General features: G+C 56.8%; 1 protein-coding gene across 8 annotated transcripts in view; it reads left to right on the forward strand.

Moving 5' to 3' along the window:
• The window catches only part of PTPRS (protein tyrosine phosphatase receptor type S), a 239,945-nt gene that overhangs the window by 190,901 nt on the left and 30,780 nt on the right, over nt 1-18,264 (forward strand). For 5 of the 8 annotated variants that reach the window (XM_044998457.1, XM_044998461.1, XM_044998460.1 and 2 more), the window contains 8 exons: nt 2,054-2,171; nt 7,157-7,747; nt 8,445-8,542; nt 9,746-9,999; nt 11,828-11,921; nt 12,188-12,403; nt 14,676-14,833; nt 15,299-15,310. In XM_044998457.1, the coding sequence (XP_044854392.1) occupies nt 2,054-2,171; nt 7,157-7,747; nt 8,445-8,542; nt 9,746-9,999; nt 11,828-11,921; nt 12,188-12,403; nt 14,676-14,833; nt 15,299-15,310 (1,541 nt within the window). The remainder of the gene's footprint in view (nt 1-2,053; nt 2,172-7,156; nt 7,748-8,444; nt 8,543-9,745; nt 10,000-11,827; nt 11,922-12,187; nt 12,404-14,675; nt 14,834-15,298; nt 15,311-18,264) is intronic. The other 3 variants (XM_044998459.1, XM_044998462.1, XM_044998465.1) reach the window with 1 other exon arrangement.

The raw sequence follows: 18,264 nt of genomic DNA on the forward strand, positions 1-18,264 counted from the left end.
GGTGTCCAGCCCAGGCTGCAATGCCCAGACAGCTATTTTTAGTGCACTAGTTCAAGCGAGTCTGTGTTTCTGGGTCGGGACGCTTGCTCCCAGCTGCAGTGTTTACGTCTTCCGTTTGAATGCCGGCATGATTTTAAGGATGACGGTAGCCACAAAGCAATGGGGGAAGGCATTCCTCCCTTGGGCTAGTGAGTACTGAGGCTTAGGCTGCTAGAATAAAAATACTTAGGCTGAGATTTAGATTTCCTGCTAAGAATGATGCTCCTGTGAGGCAGGGCAGTGCTCTGATCCTCCTTGTACAGATGGGGAGCAGAGGGTGTGTCTACACTGCCATTAAAAACCCATGGCTGGCTCGTGCCAGCTGCCTTGGGCTGGGGCTAAGGGGCTGTGTAATCGTGGTGTAGACATTTGGGCCCAGGCTCTAGGACTCTGTGAGGCGGGAGGGTCCCACAGCTTGGGCTGCACCCCAGCCCGGACATCGACACTGCAAACCCCTTAGCCTGAGCCCCGTGAGCCCAGCTGGGTTTTTAACTGTAGTGTAGACATCCCAGGAAGGCTAAGGGGATGTCTACATTACAGCTGGCAGGGTGCCTCCCAGCATGAATAGACAGACATGCTAGCTGTGCTCGAGTTAGCATGCTGAAGATAGCAGTGTAGCTAGGAGTAGCGTGGGCTCGCCTCCTAAGAATGCCCCCCCCGGCCCCCAGGGGTCCGGGCAGGATTGTATTCGGACAGTTAGCCCAAGCTGCTGCCCATGCTAACCCTGGCTCCATCGCTATTTTTAGCACGAGTGCTCAAGCAGAGCTACTGTGTGTCTGTCTCCCTGACCCGGGAAGCCTGCTCCCAGCCGCAGGGAAGACAGACCCTAGAGGTACCTCTACACTGCAATAAAATCCGGCGGCTCTGCATATCAGAGCCCAGGTCACTTGTCTGGGGCTCGGGCTGCGGGGATAAAAATTGCTGTGTAGATGTTCAGGCTCAGGCTGCAGACCCATCACTGGGGCTTTAGCCCAAACATCTACACTGCAGTGTGTAGCCCTGCAGCCCAAGACCCACAAGCCCAAGTCAGCTGCAGCCAGGCTGCGAGTCTTTGATTGTCGCAGCCTAAGTGACTTGCCCAGGGTCACACAGAAAGTTTTTGGCAGAGCAGGGAATTGAAGGCCGCTGTTGTAAGTCGGAGGCTGGGGTCCTAACCACTGGCCCATCCCTCCTCCTTGGCAGCATGTTGTTTTTAAGGTCCACTCTCTCACTGCCAGCCCCACTTTGGGCAGGACAGAGGTTCTCAGGAGCAGTAACCTTTTCCCAAGTGCTAGCCTGGGGCCCAGACTTTGCATTTGTTTGATCTCTCCTCCCTCTACAAGGTTCCCTTCACCCTCCCACCCAGGGCTCTGGGGAAAACCCTGCTGTGCATGCCCCCATCCTGCTTGGTTTAACGTGCGTGTTATTGTTATAACAGTCTTTGAAGGGCAGAGTACCTCCCTGCCAAGGGCCAGGCTAGAGTCCTGCTTCCTGACAAAAGCTCTTTAGGAGCCAGGTGTGGTGAGAGTGATAGAGAATGGTGTGCGGGGGCAGGGGTAACACTGCACCCTCGCATGCAGGCAGCATATGTTGCCTTGCAGTTTGCATTAAAGCAATCCTTTTAATATTACAGACGGCGATTTTTTTTTTTAAAGTCTCTGACTGGCGGGTGCGGAGGAGGGAGTTTAATCTCCTTGAAGCCACGGAGCCCTCCTCTGAGACAGTGTGGGAGCGCGGGAAGCTTTGAAGAGCACGGCCGTGTTTTGACGGCTCAACTGGTTGGCGTTGAGATAGGGGCTGCGTTTGAGGTGGATTCGAGAGAGCGTGCGTTTCATCCCGGTCCCTGCGGACGCCGGGTCTGTTCACAGCTGGGCTGGTTGTGTTTCATAGCGAAAGACTGCGCCCCTCTCCCCATCTCCATGTTTTCAGTGTCGGTGAACGTTCCTGCATGCTGGACAGGGCTGTGGCTCTTGCAAGGAACAAGCATTTGTTTAAAAAAAAATCTCTCTCTCTCTCTCTCTCATCTTGCAAACAGGAAATGATCATTGCTGGGCTCCAGCCCGAGACCTCGTACTCCATCACGGTGGCGGCTTACACCATGAAAGGGGACGGCGCCCGCAGCAAACCCAAACTGGTCACGACCAAGGGTGCAGGTGAGAGGCTCTCCCCCTCCTCACCCGTCCCTTTTGGAAGTCGTCTCATTCCATCAGGCCCAGAATTGGAGAAACTCTTTCCTCTCTATGCAGCTCATCACTTCTCCCAACCTTGTTATGCAGAAAAGCAATTTCCCCAATCCAGCACTGAACGCCTGATTCCCCCTAAAGACAGCCTCCTACCCCAGTACTGCAGAGAACCACTCACCCAGTCCTGTACCCCAGAGAACGTCCCATCGTAATACAGCCAAGCGGAGCATTCCCAGTGCATAACACCCACCAGTCATCTCAACCAGGGAACTCCCAGTTCTCCCCTGAAGAGAACATCCTCCCACCCAATGCAGCAGAGAACAACTCATTACACCTCCCAATGGCCTATACTACATATGCTCCATCCCCAATACAGCTAAGGACTCCCACCTCCTCAAACCACCCTGCTGATAAAGGGAAACTCGAACCTGGTCCCGCTTGTGCCGTGCTGGAGGTGTGGTGTAGACTTCTGGGCAGGGCACAGGGCACTGTACATCAGCGGGGTCTGTAAGGCCTGCTGATGCCTGGGGTGTGGTTGTGAGTACTTGAGTAAAGTTTACCTGAAAAGGCTGGAGCCAGAGGGATATTGATCACCTTTCCACGCTGCCTATGAGATCAGTGGCTCTAGCCCAGCAGGGAATTGGCCAGAGGGCTGAGCAAACCTGGCAGCAGCATGGGAGCTGCTGAGGTTTGTGGCTCTGTGGCCCTGCTGGAGTTCAGAGCGACTCCCCCTGCCGGGGACCTCAGCAGACCAGCCACATGGAACTGAGAGGCAAAGGCCAGGAAGTTCTCAGGCTGCGAGTGCAATGGGATGGAAATTGTAGTGTCAGCTGACAAGAAAACCAGAGGCTGGAGCACCCCAGTCGGAAGGTGGTTGTGACGCGAGGGAGCAGCAGACATAGGTCGCTGAGATGGGAAGGGAAAGTCAGATCCTGTCTCACACAGGATCAACTGGTGTTGATCTAGAAGTCCCCAAATCTTCTCCTGGTACAGCCCTGGAGTGAGGCATGTGCTCACCAGGAGGCTAGCGGATCCCAGAGCCCTGACGATAATCTCCGCCTACGCTCCCTTCGAGCCATCCTTCCAGCTTGGAGGGGCTAGGCCCTGCTCTGTCCAGAGTGATCATCCCCACTGCAGACCCAGTGAAGGGGGTTTCTGTGCACTGGGCTGGCCTGGCCCTGCTCCCCCAGCACCGAGGACGCAGTTTCTGAAGTGCTCCCACTCCTAGGGAAACAGACTTCAACTGGGAGCCTCAGCACAGCCTTGCAGCGAGCAGTTGCTGGGCCCCTGGGCCGGACAGAGCACGCAGCGAATGTAGACTAGCAAACAGCAGAGGTATAGGACAAACGTGGGGATAGCTGAGGCTACCCGCTCTCCCATCCCCATCAGGTTATCTCTGTACTAGCAGCGCCAGGGGCAGTGCGGAGAGGAAGAACAGACAGCATTGACCTTTGCTAGACTCATCTCCCGGAGCCAAGCTCTGGCTGCCACGCAGCTGCCCTCCCAAACCCCGATTCTTTCATCCCTTGGACTTATTCCTTATGGCAGGGCTGCTCCCGGTCTGAGCACAAAGAAACGGGGTCACGGCGAGGAGGCAGGGACAGAGCAGAGGAACGACAAAAGCCACTGAGGGATCTGTCTGTCTCTCGTTCCCCTGAACCTTTCTGCTGCACTGGGAAATGGGTGCCTTCGCCTCCTTTCATCCCTGGGGTCAGTGATGCTGCAGTTCCTCCTCCGCCATTACAGCTCACCTCAGCTCTGCAGCACTGGAAAGGTTTTATTGGAGGGGGAGGGGGAGGACTGCTGTGCCTAGACCTGCAATTGACCCTCTGAAACTCCCCCTTCCCCTTGTGTCTCAAAGCATCACCATGGAATCGCATTTCCCTCCGTCTTCCCTCCGCTCATCTTGTTCCCTGCCCACCATGTTCTCGCATTCACTCCTCTCAGGCAGCAGCTTTCTCCCCTTTTCATTTCCTTCCTTCGTCTCTCTCTCTTTTCTTGCTGGTTTTTCTTCCCCTTCCTTTTCTTCTCCGCTCAGGGGTTCTCTGCCTCCTCCTGCGCAGGGCAGCTACCGTCAGCCACCCTTGGAAATGTTGTGAGCTCCACTCCAGTGATCAAAGGCCTTTGGTCAAATGTGGCGTCATGAACCTGGGTGACCCCACGGCTACAAAGCCAACGCAGAGCCCCAGCGGATGGAGCGATGCAGCCAGGAATCTGGCGTCCCAGCCTGGAATGGCAAGGGCAGAAACCAACATTGTGGCTCCCTTTCCATACATTCTTTCCCCAGTGAGCGTGGGGTTGGAGCCTTCCCCCTTTAATGTGGCCTTTCCCGCCCAGCTGGAGAGGGTCCCAAATCCTCCAGACACTTAAGCAAACTTCATTCAGACACCAGCAGCAAACCCCCTGAACATCTGCATCTGACTTTTCAGTGCCACTTTAGTTCAGCCTGGCAAATCGCCTCCTAGCGTTTCTCTTTTCCTGCCCATCTCTCTTCTGCTGATCCTCTCACTTCTGTCTCTCTCACTCTCTCTCTTCTTCACTGGTCTCTCTTCCCTTTTTGTTTTCTCTTCTGTAGCCTTCCCCGGTCCTTGGTCCCTCATTCCCTCTGTCTTGTCATCCTTCCTCATCTCTCCCATTAGAATTTGCAGAAGAGGTGCATCAGTCACCCAGATACGTTTTCTCCAGCAGAGCAGCTATTACCCAAAACTCAATTTCCCCCAACTTGAAATAGCTTTTCTTTTTTTTAAAAAAAAATATCTTTCAAATGGCTCTGAAACGTTCTCCTTTCCACTGTTGAGTCAATACACCTTCCAAGAGGAGAGATTTCTTTCTTTATCATTCTGGGCTAGGGGCTGAATTTAAATACTGTAATACATCCAATTTTCTCCTGTAGCGTCCAACCCAATTGCAAAATAAAACACTTTTTTCCCCTTCCTTCCCCCCCCTCCAAATTATATTTGTAGTGCAAATGTAATATTTCCAGGCCTGGCTGATTATAGTAATGTTTGTGATAAAAACTGAGACATAAAGATAATGGCATTGTTTTTCTCTGTAATAACATTATGTTTCTTAAGTGTTTCCAAAGGAGGTTTTCCCAGCAGCATTCACCAGCCATTCTCCAGTTGTTTGAAATGAATAAAACATTTGTTCCAGGCAGCCCATGCCCGGGTGTTCACATGTCAGGGCTGTTGCTTCTAACCAAGCAGGCTTCCCCGATGTCCCCTGGTGCTGCCAGGGTCTCTGAGTGTGTCTCTCTCACACACACACTTGCCTTTCTGCCCAATGATGCCTTGCGTCGGCTGATTCAGCCAGTCCCAGAGCACCTTTCTCATCCTCACTTGCATGCCCCCAGCCAGATTAACTTCAGAGCTGGTTTGTGTTTCTCTGAAACCTTTTTTCTTCCCTTCTACCTTCTCCTCCCCCGCTTCCTCAACCAGGAGAGAGAAGGAAATTAGATCTTTAATAGAGTGGAGTGAGTGTAAACGACACATGAGCTGCCGGAATTAATGCCCTCGCCACTCCGACTCCAGTAACCCCCGGGCCTGCATATGTAATCAAACCCTGGCCATTAGCTTATTTAGCATTCAGGCAGGGACAGGGCTCGTTAGGCAGAGGCATCACCAGACTCCCACAATATCCCATAAACTCAGTAGAACTGACATGTTGCGGAGGGAGCCCGTTGAGAACAATGTCCCTGTGATGTCCAGGAGGGAAGAAGCCGAACTGAGTGGACAGAGACTCTCCTCTCCTCCACTTCACCCATATCCTGGGGTCTGTTTCCAGTCCCCGTTTGCCCCCATCTTTCTCTTCTCAGCTGGGTGATCAGACAGCTGCCAGACTTGCTTCGGCTGCTCAGGACCCCAGGCTGCCCAGAAATGCAGCCTTCCCATCCTTCATTACTTCACCTTCAGCAACTCTGTGCTTTCCAGCTCGCTCCAATCTGTTCCTTTCCTGTTTTTCTGCATGAGTTGTGTTGTCTAGTGTCTATAGCAGGAGGCTGGGAGACAGGACTCCTGGGTTCTCTCTTCTCAGCTCTGGGAGGCAGTCATGTCTAGTGAATACAGCCAGAGGCTGGAAGCTGGACTCCTGGGATCTGTTCCAAGTCGTGTCATTGAGTCACCATGGGACCCTTCCTGCAAAACATTTTGGAGGGAGAGGGAGTTAAAGTATATCACAACTGTATGGCTAAATCTGACTCTGGAGTAGTACTTAACACTTGGATAGTATGTTTCCTTTCCTGAATTGAAACCTGGCAAATTCAAACCGGAAACAAGTGTCAATTTTATGCGAGAGTAATTAACCATTGGAACAATTTACCAAGGGTTGGGGTGGATTCTCCATCCCTGACAGCTTTCAAATCGAGATGGGATGTTTTCCTAAGCGACCTGCTCTAGGAATTATTCTGGGGAAGTTCTCTGGCTGGTGTTACCGAGATGGATCGTCTGTGTGGTCGCAGTGATCCGTCCTGGCCTTGGAATCTCTGTCTCTAAATGCTGCCTGAACATTAACCCATTCGTCATCTCAAAGCTTCCTGCGAGGTGGGCAAACGTTAACGTTCCCGTTTCAGACACCAAGGCACAGGGAAGTCAAGGTAAATGCTTTCGAAAGTGGCCACTGATTTTGGGAGCCTGACTCAAGACACCTGGGGCCTGATTTTTCAAGGCAACCGGGAATCGGTGGCAGCTGGGGGTGCCTGGCCCTGCTGCATTCAGGCCTGAAGATGTCTTGAACTGGGCACCCAAAAATCAGCGGCCACTCAGAAGTGTTGGTCCATGTGGCCTTGGGCAAGTCACTCAGCAAGCGAGCAAAGCCAACAAGAGAAGCCAGGATTTCCTTGTGCCTGCTTTGTTAGATAGCTCTGCCCTCTGACTCCTTCACCCAGCTTCTCCGTCCCTGGTGCGAGGAGGAAAGCTGGCACAGAACTGAGCTTGTCTCTACTCTCTGTTCTCTCCCAGTTCCAGGGAAGCCCATCCTGTCCGTGCATCAGACTCAGGAGAATTCGCTCCTGGTGAAATGGGAGCCTCCCTTGGATGCCGAGGGCCAGGTCATGGGCTACCGGCTCCAGTTCGGTCGACAAGACATCGACCCCCTATCCACCTTGGAGTTCACGGCCCAGGAGGATAAGTACACCGCCACCAACATCCACAAGGGCGCCACATACGTTTTCAAGCTGGCCGTGAAAAGCCGGGCTGGCTTTGGGGAAGAGGCCATGCAGGAGCTGACCATCCCCGAAGACATCCCCCAAGGTTACCCCCAAATCCTTGAGGCGAGCAACATCACCTCCATGTCGGTCCGGTTCAGCTGGCTGCCCCCCGTGCTGGCCGAGAGGAACGGCGCCATTGTCAAATACACCGTGGCCTACCGGGAAGCCGGTTCCCCTGGCAACCCCTTGGAAAAAGACCTGTCCCCCTCCCCTGAGAACTCATACACGCTCAACGGCCTCAAACCCAACACCGCCTACGACGTTAAAATCCGGGCTCACACCAGTAAAGGGCCCGGGCCATACAGCCCGACCGTCCAGTATCGGACGTTCCTACTGGACCAAGGTAGGACTTACCGGTTTCTCCTCTCTCTCCTTGTAACCGGGGCTGGCGCCGGGAGGCAGAGAGCCGGGGGCCAGTCCAGCCAGCCTAGGACGGGCTGGTGAGTAAACGCAAAGCGCTTGGTCTCACGCACGGGCCCCGCGCTCCTCTCTGCCTTCACCAGGTAAGTCCCTTTTACTGCTTCCTTCCAAGTTAAGTCCAGGCGCCCTCCTGACTGGCCACCGGGGCAGGCCAGCCTCTCGCACAGGTGGGACGAGCCTTTTCTTCAGCTTCCGCAAGCCGCCACTCAGCCAGATGCCAAACGCAAAACCGGCGGGGGCTTGTCCTCAGCCGAGCCTGCTCAGACATCCAGAGCCTTATTCTCCACAGCAGCTGCTCAGGCGCCCAGCGTTTCGGGGGGGGGGGGGGGGGGGGTTGGGTTAGGGAGGGTGGGTGGGGTGCGGGGAGGCGGGATGTCTTTGGGCAGAGACCCTCCCTGCCCCTGCCCCTGGGTTAGGCTAGGGTTTGGCATGGGAAGGGGCGTCAGGAATGGGACTCTGGCAAAACCCAAGCAGAGTGTGGAAGAGGGAGCAGGTCCTTCTGTTCCCTAGGTCAGTGTAGCCAGCCCCCTGTTGTCCGGTGTCTGATAACCTCTCTGCTCTCTCTCCCCCCACCCCATTCTTTCCCTTCCCCCCTCTCCCTCTGCACTTTCTTCCAGCAGTTTTACCCAAAAACTTCAAGGTGAAGATGGTGATGAAGACCTCCGTCCTTCTGAGCTGGGAGTTCCCCGAGAACTACAACTCTCCCATCCCCTACAAGGCAAGTGGGACCGGGGACCCTGTCCCCGTGGCCCGCCTCTCGGGAGCTGCAGGGCAGCAGAGGGTAGAATTCGGGGATGGTATATTCAGGGTTAATCCCTCCTCCTCCCCTGAGGGCGCTCCTGGAGAGAAGCGTATCTCCTGCTCTGGGTTCAGCAGCTCCAGGCTGCTCCCACGGGGAGTCTGACTGCGGGAAGCTCCTCTCCATTACCTCTACCTGAACCTGCCGGGGGCCTTTTGCGGTGTTTTGGAACATGGCCTCCTCTCCCTGCCCTCAAAACCTTCTTTGAGCGGCAATGACGTCTAGAGCTGGGGATGGAGAGTTGGGACTCAGAGTCTGTTCCCGGCTATGGAGGGCGGGGGAGGAATATGGTCTAGTGGGCAGGGCCGCCCAGAGGATTCAGGGGCCTGGGGCAAAGCGGGGGAGCAGACATAAAAAAAGGCGCCACCCGCTGTGGCGCTTGTACTCACCGGGCGGCGCCCCGAGGCTGCGGCGATGGCGGGTCCTGCACTCGCTCCGCGTCTTCGGCAGCACTGAAGGACCCACTGCCAAAATGCCCCTGAAGACCCAGAGCGGCGGCACTTCGGTGGCAGGGGGCCCTTCAGTCGAAGACCCCGGAGTGCCGCCGGGTGAGTACAAATTAAAATGGCGCCTCTAGCCAGGGAAGGGATTCTCGGCCAGGGCTCGTGGGGCCCCTGCAGATTGCCCCACTTACCCCCCTCGCTGGGCGGCCCTGCTAGTGGGTAAAGCATGGAGTTTGAGAGCCAGGGCTGCGGAGTTGTGTTCCCAGCCATAGGCAGGGAGTGGTGTCTCATAGATGTGACTGGTGCGGTTGAGAATCGGTTTCATACCCAGCTCTGCTACTGAGTCCCTCTCACCTTGGGCAAGTCGATGCCGTAGTCCCTGCCTCAGTTTCTCCATGTCTAAAATGGGAATGCTGCTTCCCGGGGAAGTCATGAGGCTTCATCCCATGCCTGTAAAGTGCTGCGAGACCCTACGGAGGAGGAGTTTTGCGGTTGCTCCCCACCCAGATGCTCGTTCCCATGTACGCGGCAGTTGCGCGGTGGGGTTAGAGGCTGAACTGCATGGGCGGTGCTGCTGCCTCGTGCCGCGTGCTCTCTGGGCGCTGGGGAGGGCAGGAGCTCTGCGCTGTGGTGTTGCAGAGAGGAGGCTGACTCCTTTGGGTGCTCTGGCCTTGCTCAGATCCAGTACAACGAGCTGACCATCGACGTGGACGGCCGCACCACCAAAAAGCTCATCACCAATCTGAAGCCCCGCACTTTCTACAACTTTGTCCTGACGAACCGGGGAAACAGCATGGGCGGCCTGCAGCAGAACGTGGCCGCCTGGACAACCACCGACATGCTGACCAAGAAGCCGGAGGTGACTCACAAGGCCGACGCAGATGGCAACGTGGTGGTGATCCTGCCGGACGTGAAGAGCTCGGTGCCTGTCCAGTAGGTTCCTGTTATTGCGGTGAATGTAATGGCGGTCGATCGTAACGCACTGGGCCGTGCAGGCGGCCGCAGTGCCCACAGAACAGGCACGGGCAGGGGCGGAGCAAGCATCTCCCCACTAGCTGTCTTGCAAGTGTGCCTCAACCGTGGTGTGGAGGAGCAGCCTCCCTGGGCTAAGAAACGATGAGCTTCTGTGGCCCATTCAGTCCTTGGCTTGTCCACTGAGGCTACCAGCAAAGTTACCCACTAGGAGCAGGCGGGCACCACTGGCTCATTCCCCCACGGACCAGCAAACATCCCCCGGAGAGTTGGTAATGGCTGTCAGTCACTGCTGGCCCAGGTTGACGCTGGTGATGTAGGCAGGGAAGGATTGGTGTCCTTATTACACAGCCTCCTTCATCTGCAAGAGGGTCACTGTCCCATTCGATTCATCTTGCAGCACCGCAAGCCCTTGTAAGCTCAGAGGAAGGGTGGCACTGGGTTGGGACACACGAGACCCAGGTTTGATTCCTGGCCCTGGCACAGAGACGCCCTGTGTGACCTTGGGCAAGTCACTGCTCTGGGCCTTGTCTGCCCGAGGGGGATAATAATCCAGGGGTAGGCAACCTATGGCACGTGTGACGAGGGCAGCACGCGAGCTGATTTTCAGTGGCACTCACACTGCCCGGGGCCTGGCCACCGGTCCGGGGGACTCTGCATTTTAATTTAATTTTAAATGAAGCTTCTTAAACATTTTAAAAACCTTATTTACTTTACATACAACAATAGTTTAGTTATGTATTATAGACTTATAGAAAGAGACCTTCTAAAAATGTTAAAATGTATGACTGGCACACGAAACCTTAAATCAGAGTGAATAAATGAAGATTCTGCACCCCAGTTCTGAAAGGCTGCCGACCCCAATAATCCATCCTTTGTCTGTCGGGGGCGGGGCCGACGGCCATCTATGCTTTGGGAAACCTCCCCCTTAGCTTGTAAACTGGAGACAAGGCCCCTCCGGTATGGCGCAGCCCCCAGAGTTGCCTAGAACAGTTGATAGGAACTGCAACTTCCCCCACAGCCCAGGGCCCAAGCGTGGGATGTGCCAACCTCTGTGACTCTGCTCTGCTGTCTTTGCCCCTGCTCAGAAGCCACACGAGGGATCGAATGCTGGTTTCAGAGGCAGGCCTGCCAAGGAAGGAAGGACCTGTGGGGAAAAAATAAAAAGGCCCCTGGTGCCAAGGTGGAAACTAGCTAGTGTTTTACACCAAGCTGGGGCTAAAAGCGAATAACTGGCTTCGGCTCTTCCTCCCCCATCCACAACGCCATGAGGGAGCAGGTGTGAGGGGCCTGGTGACCTGGGAACGTTGGATCCCAAGGACAAGCCCAAGGCTTCCGCTATAGTGTGAGCCGAGAGACAGCCGCCCACAGGAAAATGATTCGATGCAGAGTCACGGGTGGGGGCTGGTTCACTTGCTGCAAGGTGCTCGCTCAGATCCTGCGGTGGTGCACAGAGGGGTAGGCAGCCATGAGGGCGCGGTCCTTGGAGAGGAGGAAACGGCCGACCTCCACTCACAGCGCCAATGATGGCGTAAGTCAGGGATGCAAGCGGCCTCCGCCGGCAGCCAGCGAGTGTGGGTGCGGATGGGAGAGGTGGCGTGGGACCAACGCTAACATAACCACCATCATCATCGCGTTGCTCAGGTGCTTTCCCATCAGGAGCATGCCAGGCTCCTTCCCTGAGGAACGGTAATGCCAGGTAGAAAAAATAACATCCTAGGAAATATCAGCTGTGTGAGATTCCTGCCAGCAGCCTCATCCCTCTTGTCTTTTCCTTCCCGACTCTCAGGGCTTACTACATCGTGGTGGTGCCTTTAAAGAAATCGCGGGGGGGCCAGTTCGTGAACCCCGTGAGCAGCCCCGAGGAGATGGACCTGGAAGAGGTGAGCGCTCGGTCAGCTCCACTCCGATCGCAGGGAGAGGCACATCTGCAGATAACCGACTGGGTGATGCGTAATGCACCATTGACCCCTCTCCTGGAAAGATCAGCCCCAAGCAAAGAGAGTGGGGCAGGGCGAATCCCCCACAGCATGTAGAACAAGTGGAGCTAATGTGTTCGCACTGAACAGTTCCATTCTTCCTCCCTTCCTCCTGGTCCTGGTGCACTGGAGCAGTTGGGTCTCAAGTGTTGCAGTCTTCTCTTTTCCAGGTGATTCAGGACATCTCTAGGCTTCAGCGCCGGAGCCTCCGTCATTCCCGGCAGCTGGATTTCCCCAAGCCGTACATCGCTGCCCATTTCCGCACGCTGCCCTCCCACTTCATCCTGGGGGACATGAAACACTACGACAACTTCGAAAACAAAGCCCTGGAGCCGGGACACAAATACGTCATCTTCATCCTGGCGGTGCTGCAAGACTTGGAAGCTGTAAGTGTCGCTCGTTCCTCTGCTGTCCGTCTCTCGCAGAAGCTAGGGATCCTGCTGTCCCCTTACATACCGGAACCAGCTGCTGCAGGTGCAATTACTTTGCAAGCCAGCCTGGGACCCGGCACGTGCCATTTGTATGGCGCTTGGGAACCATATTCCTCCAAGAACGTTTTAAAATGGCTTTTTTGGGGGGAGGGGCACATATTGAAAAGGTTTCCAAAAATCCCCCTGGAAAATTTGTGAGCAGGGCTGTTTGCAGGTGCACATACCCTTGGCTGTAAATAGGCTCTCACACGCAGGGCCAGCTAGCGATGCCCTTCAGTTTTACAGACATGCTTTGGGAGGTGGTTTTTCACACTTGGGTAGAGCCCTGCAAATCTGCAGGTATCTGCGGCCCATGTTTGTGGATCGGATGCAGATACAAAGTTGGTATCCGTGCAGGGCTCTACACTTTGCTCCAGATGTGCGTCTAGAACCGGAAGATACTGAAATATCAGCTCAGAGGTATCCAGGGGTTCAAAGATCCCAAGGACCGACCCTAACTTGTTGCAAAAAGTGTCCCTTCCCCCAGCAGAGCAATAAACCCAGGCAGGCGTCCTGCTTTCAGAGCAATGTGCCCTGCGCCTGGGGAGCGTGAGCGGGGAGTGCCTTACCAAGGGAATCAGTTTGGCATGCTCTGGGTCCTCTTCTACATCCTTGGCAATCCCGTGAATTTCAGTGGCACTGCACAGGCCTGAATTTGACTGTGAGAGCAATTGCTTTAATATTCACCTGCCTTTTTTTCTGCTGCGAAGTAGGAAACAGTCTAATACTTCATCGCATTAAATCCCCCTGCAGAATTGTAGCGAGAAGTTATTGCAATCATGTTTTTTAAAGTGGGGGTGGCTGGAAATAAATATTTCGTTGTCTATTTAATATTAAAGGATTAGGCTGACACGCCTGGGAACGGATTTCCCAGTCGGATTACTCCTGCTTGTGGTAATTTCTGCTTTAAGGACGAGGTCCTGCGGAGTCAGTAGCAATGGGCTGAAATAGCAGCCATCCTCGGTGTCTGTAGACGGGAACAGCCCCTTCCTCCAAATGCCCCAGGGGCGGTAGGGGTGGAATTTCAGGGAAGGCCGCTTGCTCTGGGGGAGTGAGCCCAAAGCTGCGTGCCGCCCACCCGTGAGTTGTCATCCTGCCCCAGCTACCATCACCGTTCATGCCTCAGTTACCGCATCTGTACAATGGGGGTGATAATACCTCCCTCATGGTCAGTGGGTGTCGTAACATCTGTAAAGCTTTGACAAGGGAAAGCACTAAGTAAGTGTTTGATATTACACCGATCTCTTGGGTTGCGTGCAAGGAGGGCATTTCCTTGGAATTGGGGCCTGTCTGGAGACATGAGAAGCTTTTGGCTAAGAGGGCTCTGCCGTAACAGACTATGTGTGGTAGCGTTTTCCATCCAGCCGGACCCCTAATAGAATGAACGTACAGTGCTCCTCTAGAAGGCAGGCAGCCTCCTCTGGGGTGGAGCGTGTCAGTGGCTCTGCACTGGGAGCACAGCCTGGGCTGAGGAGAGGGAAGGGGAGAAAAATTCTGTTTGTTAATTTGTACTTAGTCGGGGGGAGTCACCAGGTCATTCTGTGTCTGAGTATTAATCCCCTCTTCACTCCTTTCCCCCTCCCCTGTGTCAAGTGCCGAATCCAGAGGGTGAGGTGAGGAACTGGAGGCAGCCTCGAGGAGGGGCTGCTGGGATAGTGTGAAATGGAGGCCTGCACAACAGGTTCTGAAGCAGCTGGTGCTGATTGCGTTGGAGACAGGCTATGGGACAAGGTCACTGGTTCTCAGCCTATTTACCATTATGGGCCACGTCCAATACTACCTGTATGGCCTTGAGGATGTCACATGGGCCGCAGCTGTGTGCTGATTGGGCAGCAAGCAGCCCACAGGCCGCAGGTTGGGGGCCACTGGACTAGATGGACCTTGGACTAAGCCAGTCTGGCCGTTCATGAGACCATGGGGTCCCCTTGGTCCATCTATTCTAGCATCCCGTCGGACAGCATCAGTTCCTTCAGAGGCAGGTGCAAAAACCCCTCTGCTGGACAGCTGTGGGAAAAGTTGCTCATAGAGGAAGTTTCTTCTTAACCCCATGTGTTAGTGGTTGGTGTCTGCCCCAAAGCTTGTGGGCCTGTCTCCCTTATAGGGGCTTCTCTTCTGGAATGAAGCTGTGGCGATTCCCAGGCCCAGACCCCTTTCTGAATCCTGTTTTATGATGTTTTGTGTTTTCTAGACATTCGCAGCTAGTCCTTTCTCCGACCCAATCCAGCTGGACAACCCCGACCCGCAGCCAATCATCGACGGAGAGGAGGGCTTGATATGGGTCATCGGGCCAGTCCTCGCCGTGGTCTTCATCATCTGCATCGTCATCGCCATCCTGCTCTACAAAAAGTAAGGGTGGCCTCTCGCCCAGATCTGTGCCCGCTCCCAGGTGCTCAAGGGCATTTCACATTCTGTCTCGGAGTCGCTGGGCTGCGGGCGCGGCCCCTGGTCAGAGCTACAGAGCAAAGCGCTGGGGGAATGGGGAGGGACTGGGCAGCTCAGGGGACTGGTAGTGGGATCTACCTGGTTCAAATCCAGCCCCGGTCTGTAGTCAATAAAGCCGTGTCCCTGTAGTGGTAGTTCAGTGGCCTCCAATGAAATGAGTTTGGCTGGCTGTGCCTTTGCTTTATCCCCACTGGGTTTGAAATGTCTGAATACCCTGGGGGCGGAGGGCTCAGGAGTCCCCCTCCTGTCGTCTGTTGGTGCCGCTCTGAGCTGGGGATCTCGCCTTTCCGTGTGTGTCATGGGCATTCACGCTCCATTCTAACCCCAACATTTGTCTTTTCTTCCTTCCACTTACTGCTCCCCGGACAGCAAGCCAGACAGGTAAGAGCACCAGGTTTGGTATCTCTGTAGATCCCCACCGCACCGGACTGGCAGTGTCTTGGGGCAGAGAGCTCTGCCCACGTGAAGACTCACCTCCTGCCCTTGGCACTCCCACTGTCCTAAAGGACATCAGATACCAAGATCTCAGGCACATGTTTGTGCCAGTGGAAAGGCAGAGGGGGCGAAAGGAAGCCCAGTTGCCTGTCCATGATAGGATGGCTCTTCTTCAAGGCAAAGCCAAATCCTGTTTGGAGGAGAGTGAGGGTGACAGTAAATGTTGGGTTAATGGAGCAGAGAAGCGCCCGCTCATGTTGCAGTCTCAGCCGAGCGCAGAGCCAGGGGATGTGTCCTTCCCCTGCCCGATGGCTCTGTGCTGACTTTCCCTGAAACTCTGGGAGTCTTTCCAGCCATTTCCAAGGCTGGGAGTATTTTCGCTAGTAATAACTCACAGGTCTGGCCATGAACCATTCACCGCTGCTTCCGACTGGAGGCAGAATAAAGTGACACACCCACCCCCCACAGCGCCATGATTCCCAAGCAGTGCTCCAGGTAGAGCAGTCTGGGCTTATCGAACTGCCTCCAGCTACTACGGGCTTTAAAAGACAACTAAACATGCATTCAACACTCCACACCTCAGTGTATGTAATTATTGTAGCTGCAGCAGGCATGGGGACCGGGGGGGTTTCTGTGCCGTGCACCCTTGGAAGGGTGGGTGTCCATGAAGTGACCTGGGCTATAACAATACATGAGATTCTCAGTTTGCAACGAGGTAGAGAGAGTTTCTAAATAGACTGCGAAGCAAATTGCATTTCTTTCTGCCTCGGAGCCGTGGATAGAACAGTCTGCGCTTTGCAGGCGCTCCTGGGGCTTAAAATCCCTTGATCGACATCAGAACTTGTCTACACGCAGAGTTGCACCGGTGTGACTTGAAACCAGTGTAGTTAAAGGTGTGCAAAAGGCTGGGTGGACACATTTATTTGGGTTTAAACCAGGTTTATTTCATCTTCGCTTAAGTCAGTTAGGCTTGGTCTACGCCCACAGCAGCACTGGTTTAACTAAAGATGGGCTTTTAAAACTGATTTAGTTATATTGGTGCAACTCTGGCCTGGATTACACTAGATTAGGTCAGTTTAACTACATCAGTCAAGTGTGAAAAATCCACACTCTCGAGCGGCGCAGTTAAATTAAAGCGACCAGAGCCCCTGTGTAGACAGTGCTAGTTAGTGGAAGAATTCTTCTGTCGACCTAGCTACCGCCTCTTGCAGAAGTGGATTGCCTACACCAAGGGGAGAATCTCTCCTGTCAGCGTAGGTAGTCTCTACACCAGGGGTAGGCAACTTATGGCACGCGTGCCAAAGGCGGCACGCAAGCTGATTTTCAGTGGCAGTCACACTGCCCGGGTCCTGGCCACCGGTCCGGGGGGCTCTGCATTTTAATTTAATTTTAAATGAAGCTTCTTAAACATTTTAAAAACCTTATTTACCGTATTTATCGGCGTATAACACGCACAGGCGTATAACACGCACCTTCATTTTAAGGGGGAAATTTCAGGAAAAAAACTTACCGGTAAATTTCAAATAAAGCTCCGGGCCCAGCAGAGGCAGCTGACCTGAGCCTGGAGTTTGCGGCCCCGCCCCCTCCCCACGTGGCTCTGAGCGGGAAAGAGCTCAGCCCCCTCCGGAGCCATGCGGCTGCTGCGCTGTGAGCCGGGGCGGGGCGGGGCGGGGCGGGGGGGGGCTCGGGCCCGCGCCGCTCGGGTCTCGGGGGGTGGGGGCTCGGGCCCGCGACGCTCGGGTCTCGGGGGGTGGGGGCTCGGGCCGCGGGCCGGGGGGGGGGGGGGGGGGGCTTGGGCCGCGCCGCTCGGGTCTCGGGGGATGGGGGCTCGGGCCGCGGGCCGGGTCTCGGGGGGTGGGGGCTCGGGCCGCGCCCCACCGGTCGCGGGGGGGGGGGGCACGGGCCGCGGGCCGGGGCTGGGGGGGGGGGGGCTCGGGCCCGCGCCGCTCGGGTCTCGGGGGGTGGGGGCTCGGGCCCGCGCCGCTCGGGGCTCGGGGGGTGGGGGCGTGGGCCGCGCCGCTCGGGTCTCGGGGGGTGGGGGCTCGGGCCGCGGGCCGGGTCTCGGGGGGTGGGGGCTCGGGCCGCGCCGCTCGGGTCTCGGGGGGTGGGGGCTTGGGCCCGCGCCGCTCGGGTCTCGGGGGGTGGGGGCTCGGGCCCGCGCCGCTCGGGTCTCGGGGGGTGGGGGCTCGGGCCCGCGCCGCTCGGGTCTCGGGGGGTGGGGGCTTGGGCCGCGCCGCTCGGGTCTCGGGGGGTGGGGGCTCGGGCCGCGGGCCGGGTCTCGGGGGGGTGGGGGCGCGGGCCGCGCCGCTCGGGTCTCGGGGGGTGGGGGCTTGGGCCCGCGCCGCTCGGGTCTCGGGGGGTGGGGGCTCGGGCCGCGGGCCGGGTCTCGGGGGGTGGGGGCTTGTGCCGCGCCGCTCGGGTCTCGGGGGGTGGGGGCGCGGGCCCGCGCCGCTCGGGTCTCGGGGGGTGGGGGCTCGGGCCGCGGGCCGGGTCTCGGGGGGTGGGGGCTCGGGCCGCGCCGCTCGGGTCTCGGGGGATGGGGGCTCGGGCCGCGGGCCGGGTCTCGGGGGGTGGGGGCTCGGGCCGCGCCGCTCGGGTCTCGGGGGGTGGGGGCTCGGGCCGCGGCCCGGGTCTCGGGGGGTGGGGGCTTGGGCCCGCGCCGCGCGGGTCTCGGGGGGTGGGGGCTCGGGCCGCGGGCCGGGTCTCGGGGGGTGGGGGCTTGGGCCGGGCCGCGGGCCGGGTCTCGGGGGGTGGGGGCTTGGGCCGCGCCGCTCGGGTCTCGGGGGGTGGGGGCTTGGGCCGCGCCGCTCGGGTCTCGGGGGGTGGGGGCTCGGGCCGCGCCGCTCGGGTCTCGGGGGGTGGGGGCTCGGGCCGCGGGCCGGGTCTCGGGGGATGGGGGC

The sequence above is a fragment of the Mauremys mutica genome, chromosome 24 (assembly GCF_020497125.1).
Source record: "Mauremys mutica isolate MM-2020 ecotype Southern chromosome 24, ASM2049712v1, whole genome shotgun sequence".
NCBI lineage: Eukaryota > Metazoa > Chordata > Testudines > Geoemydidae > Mauremys > Mauremys mutica.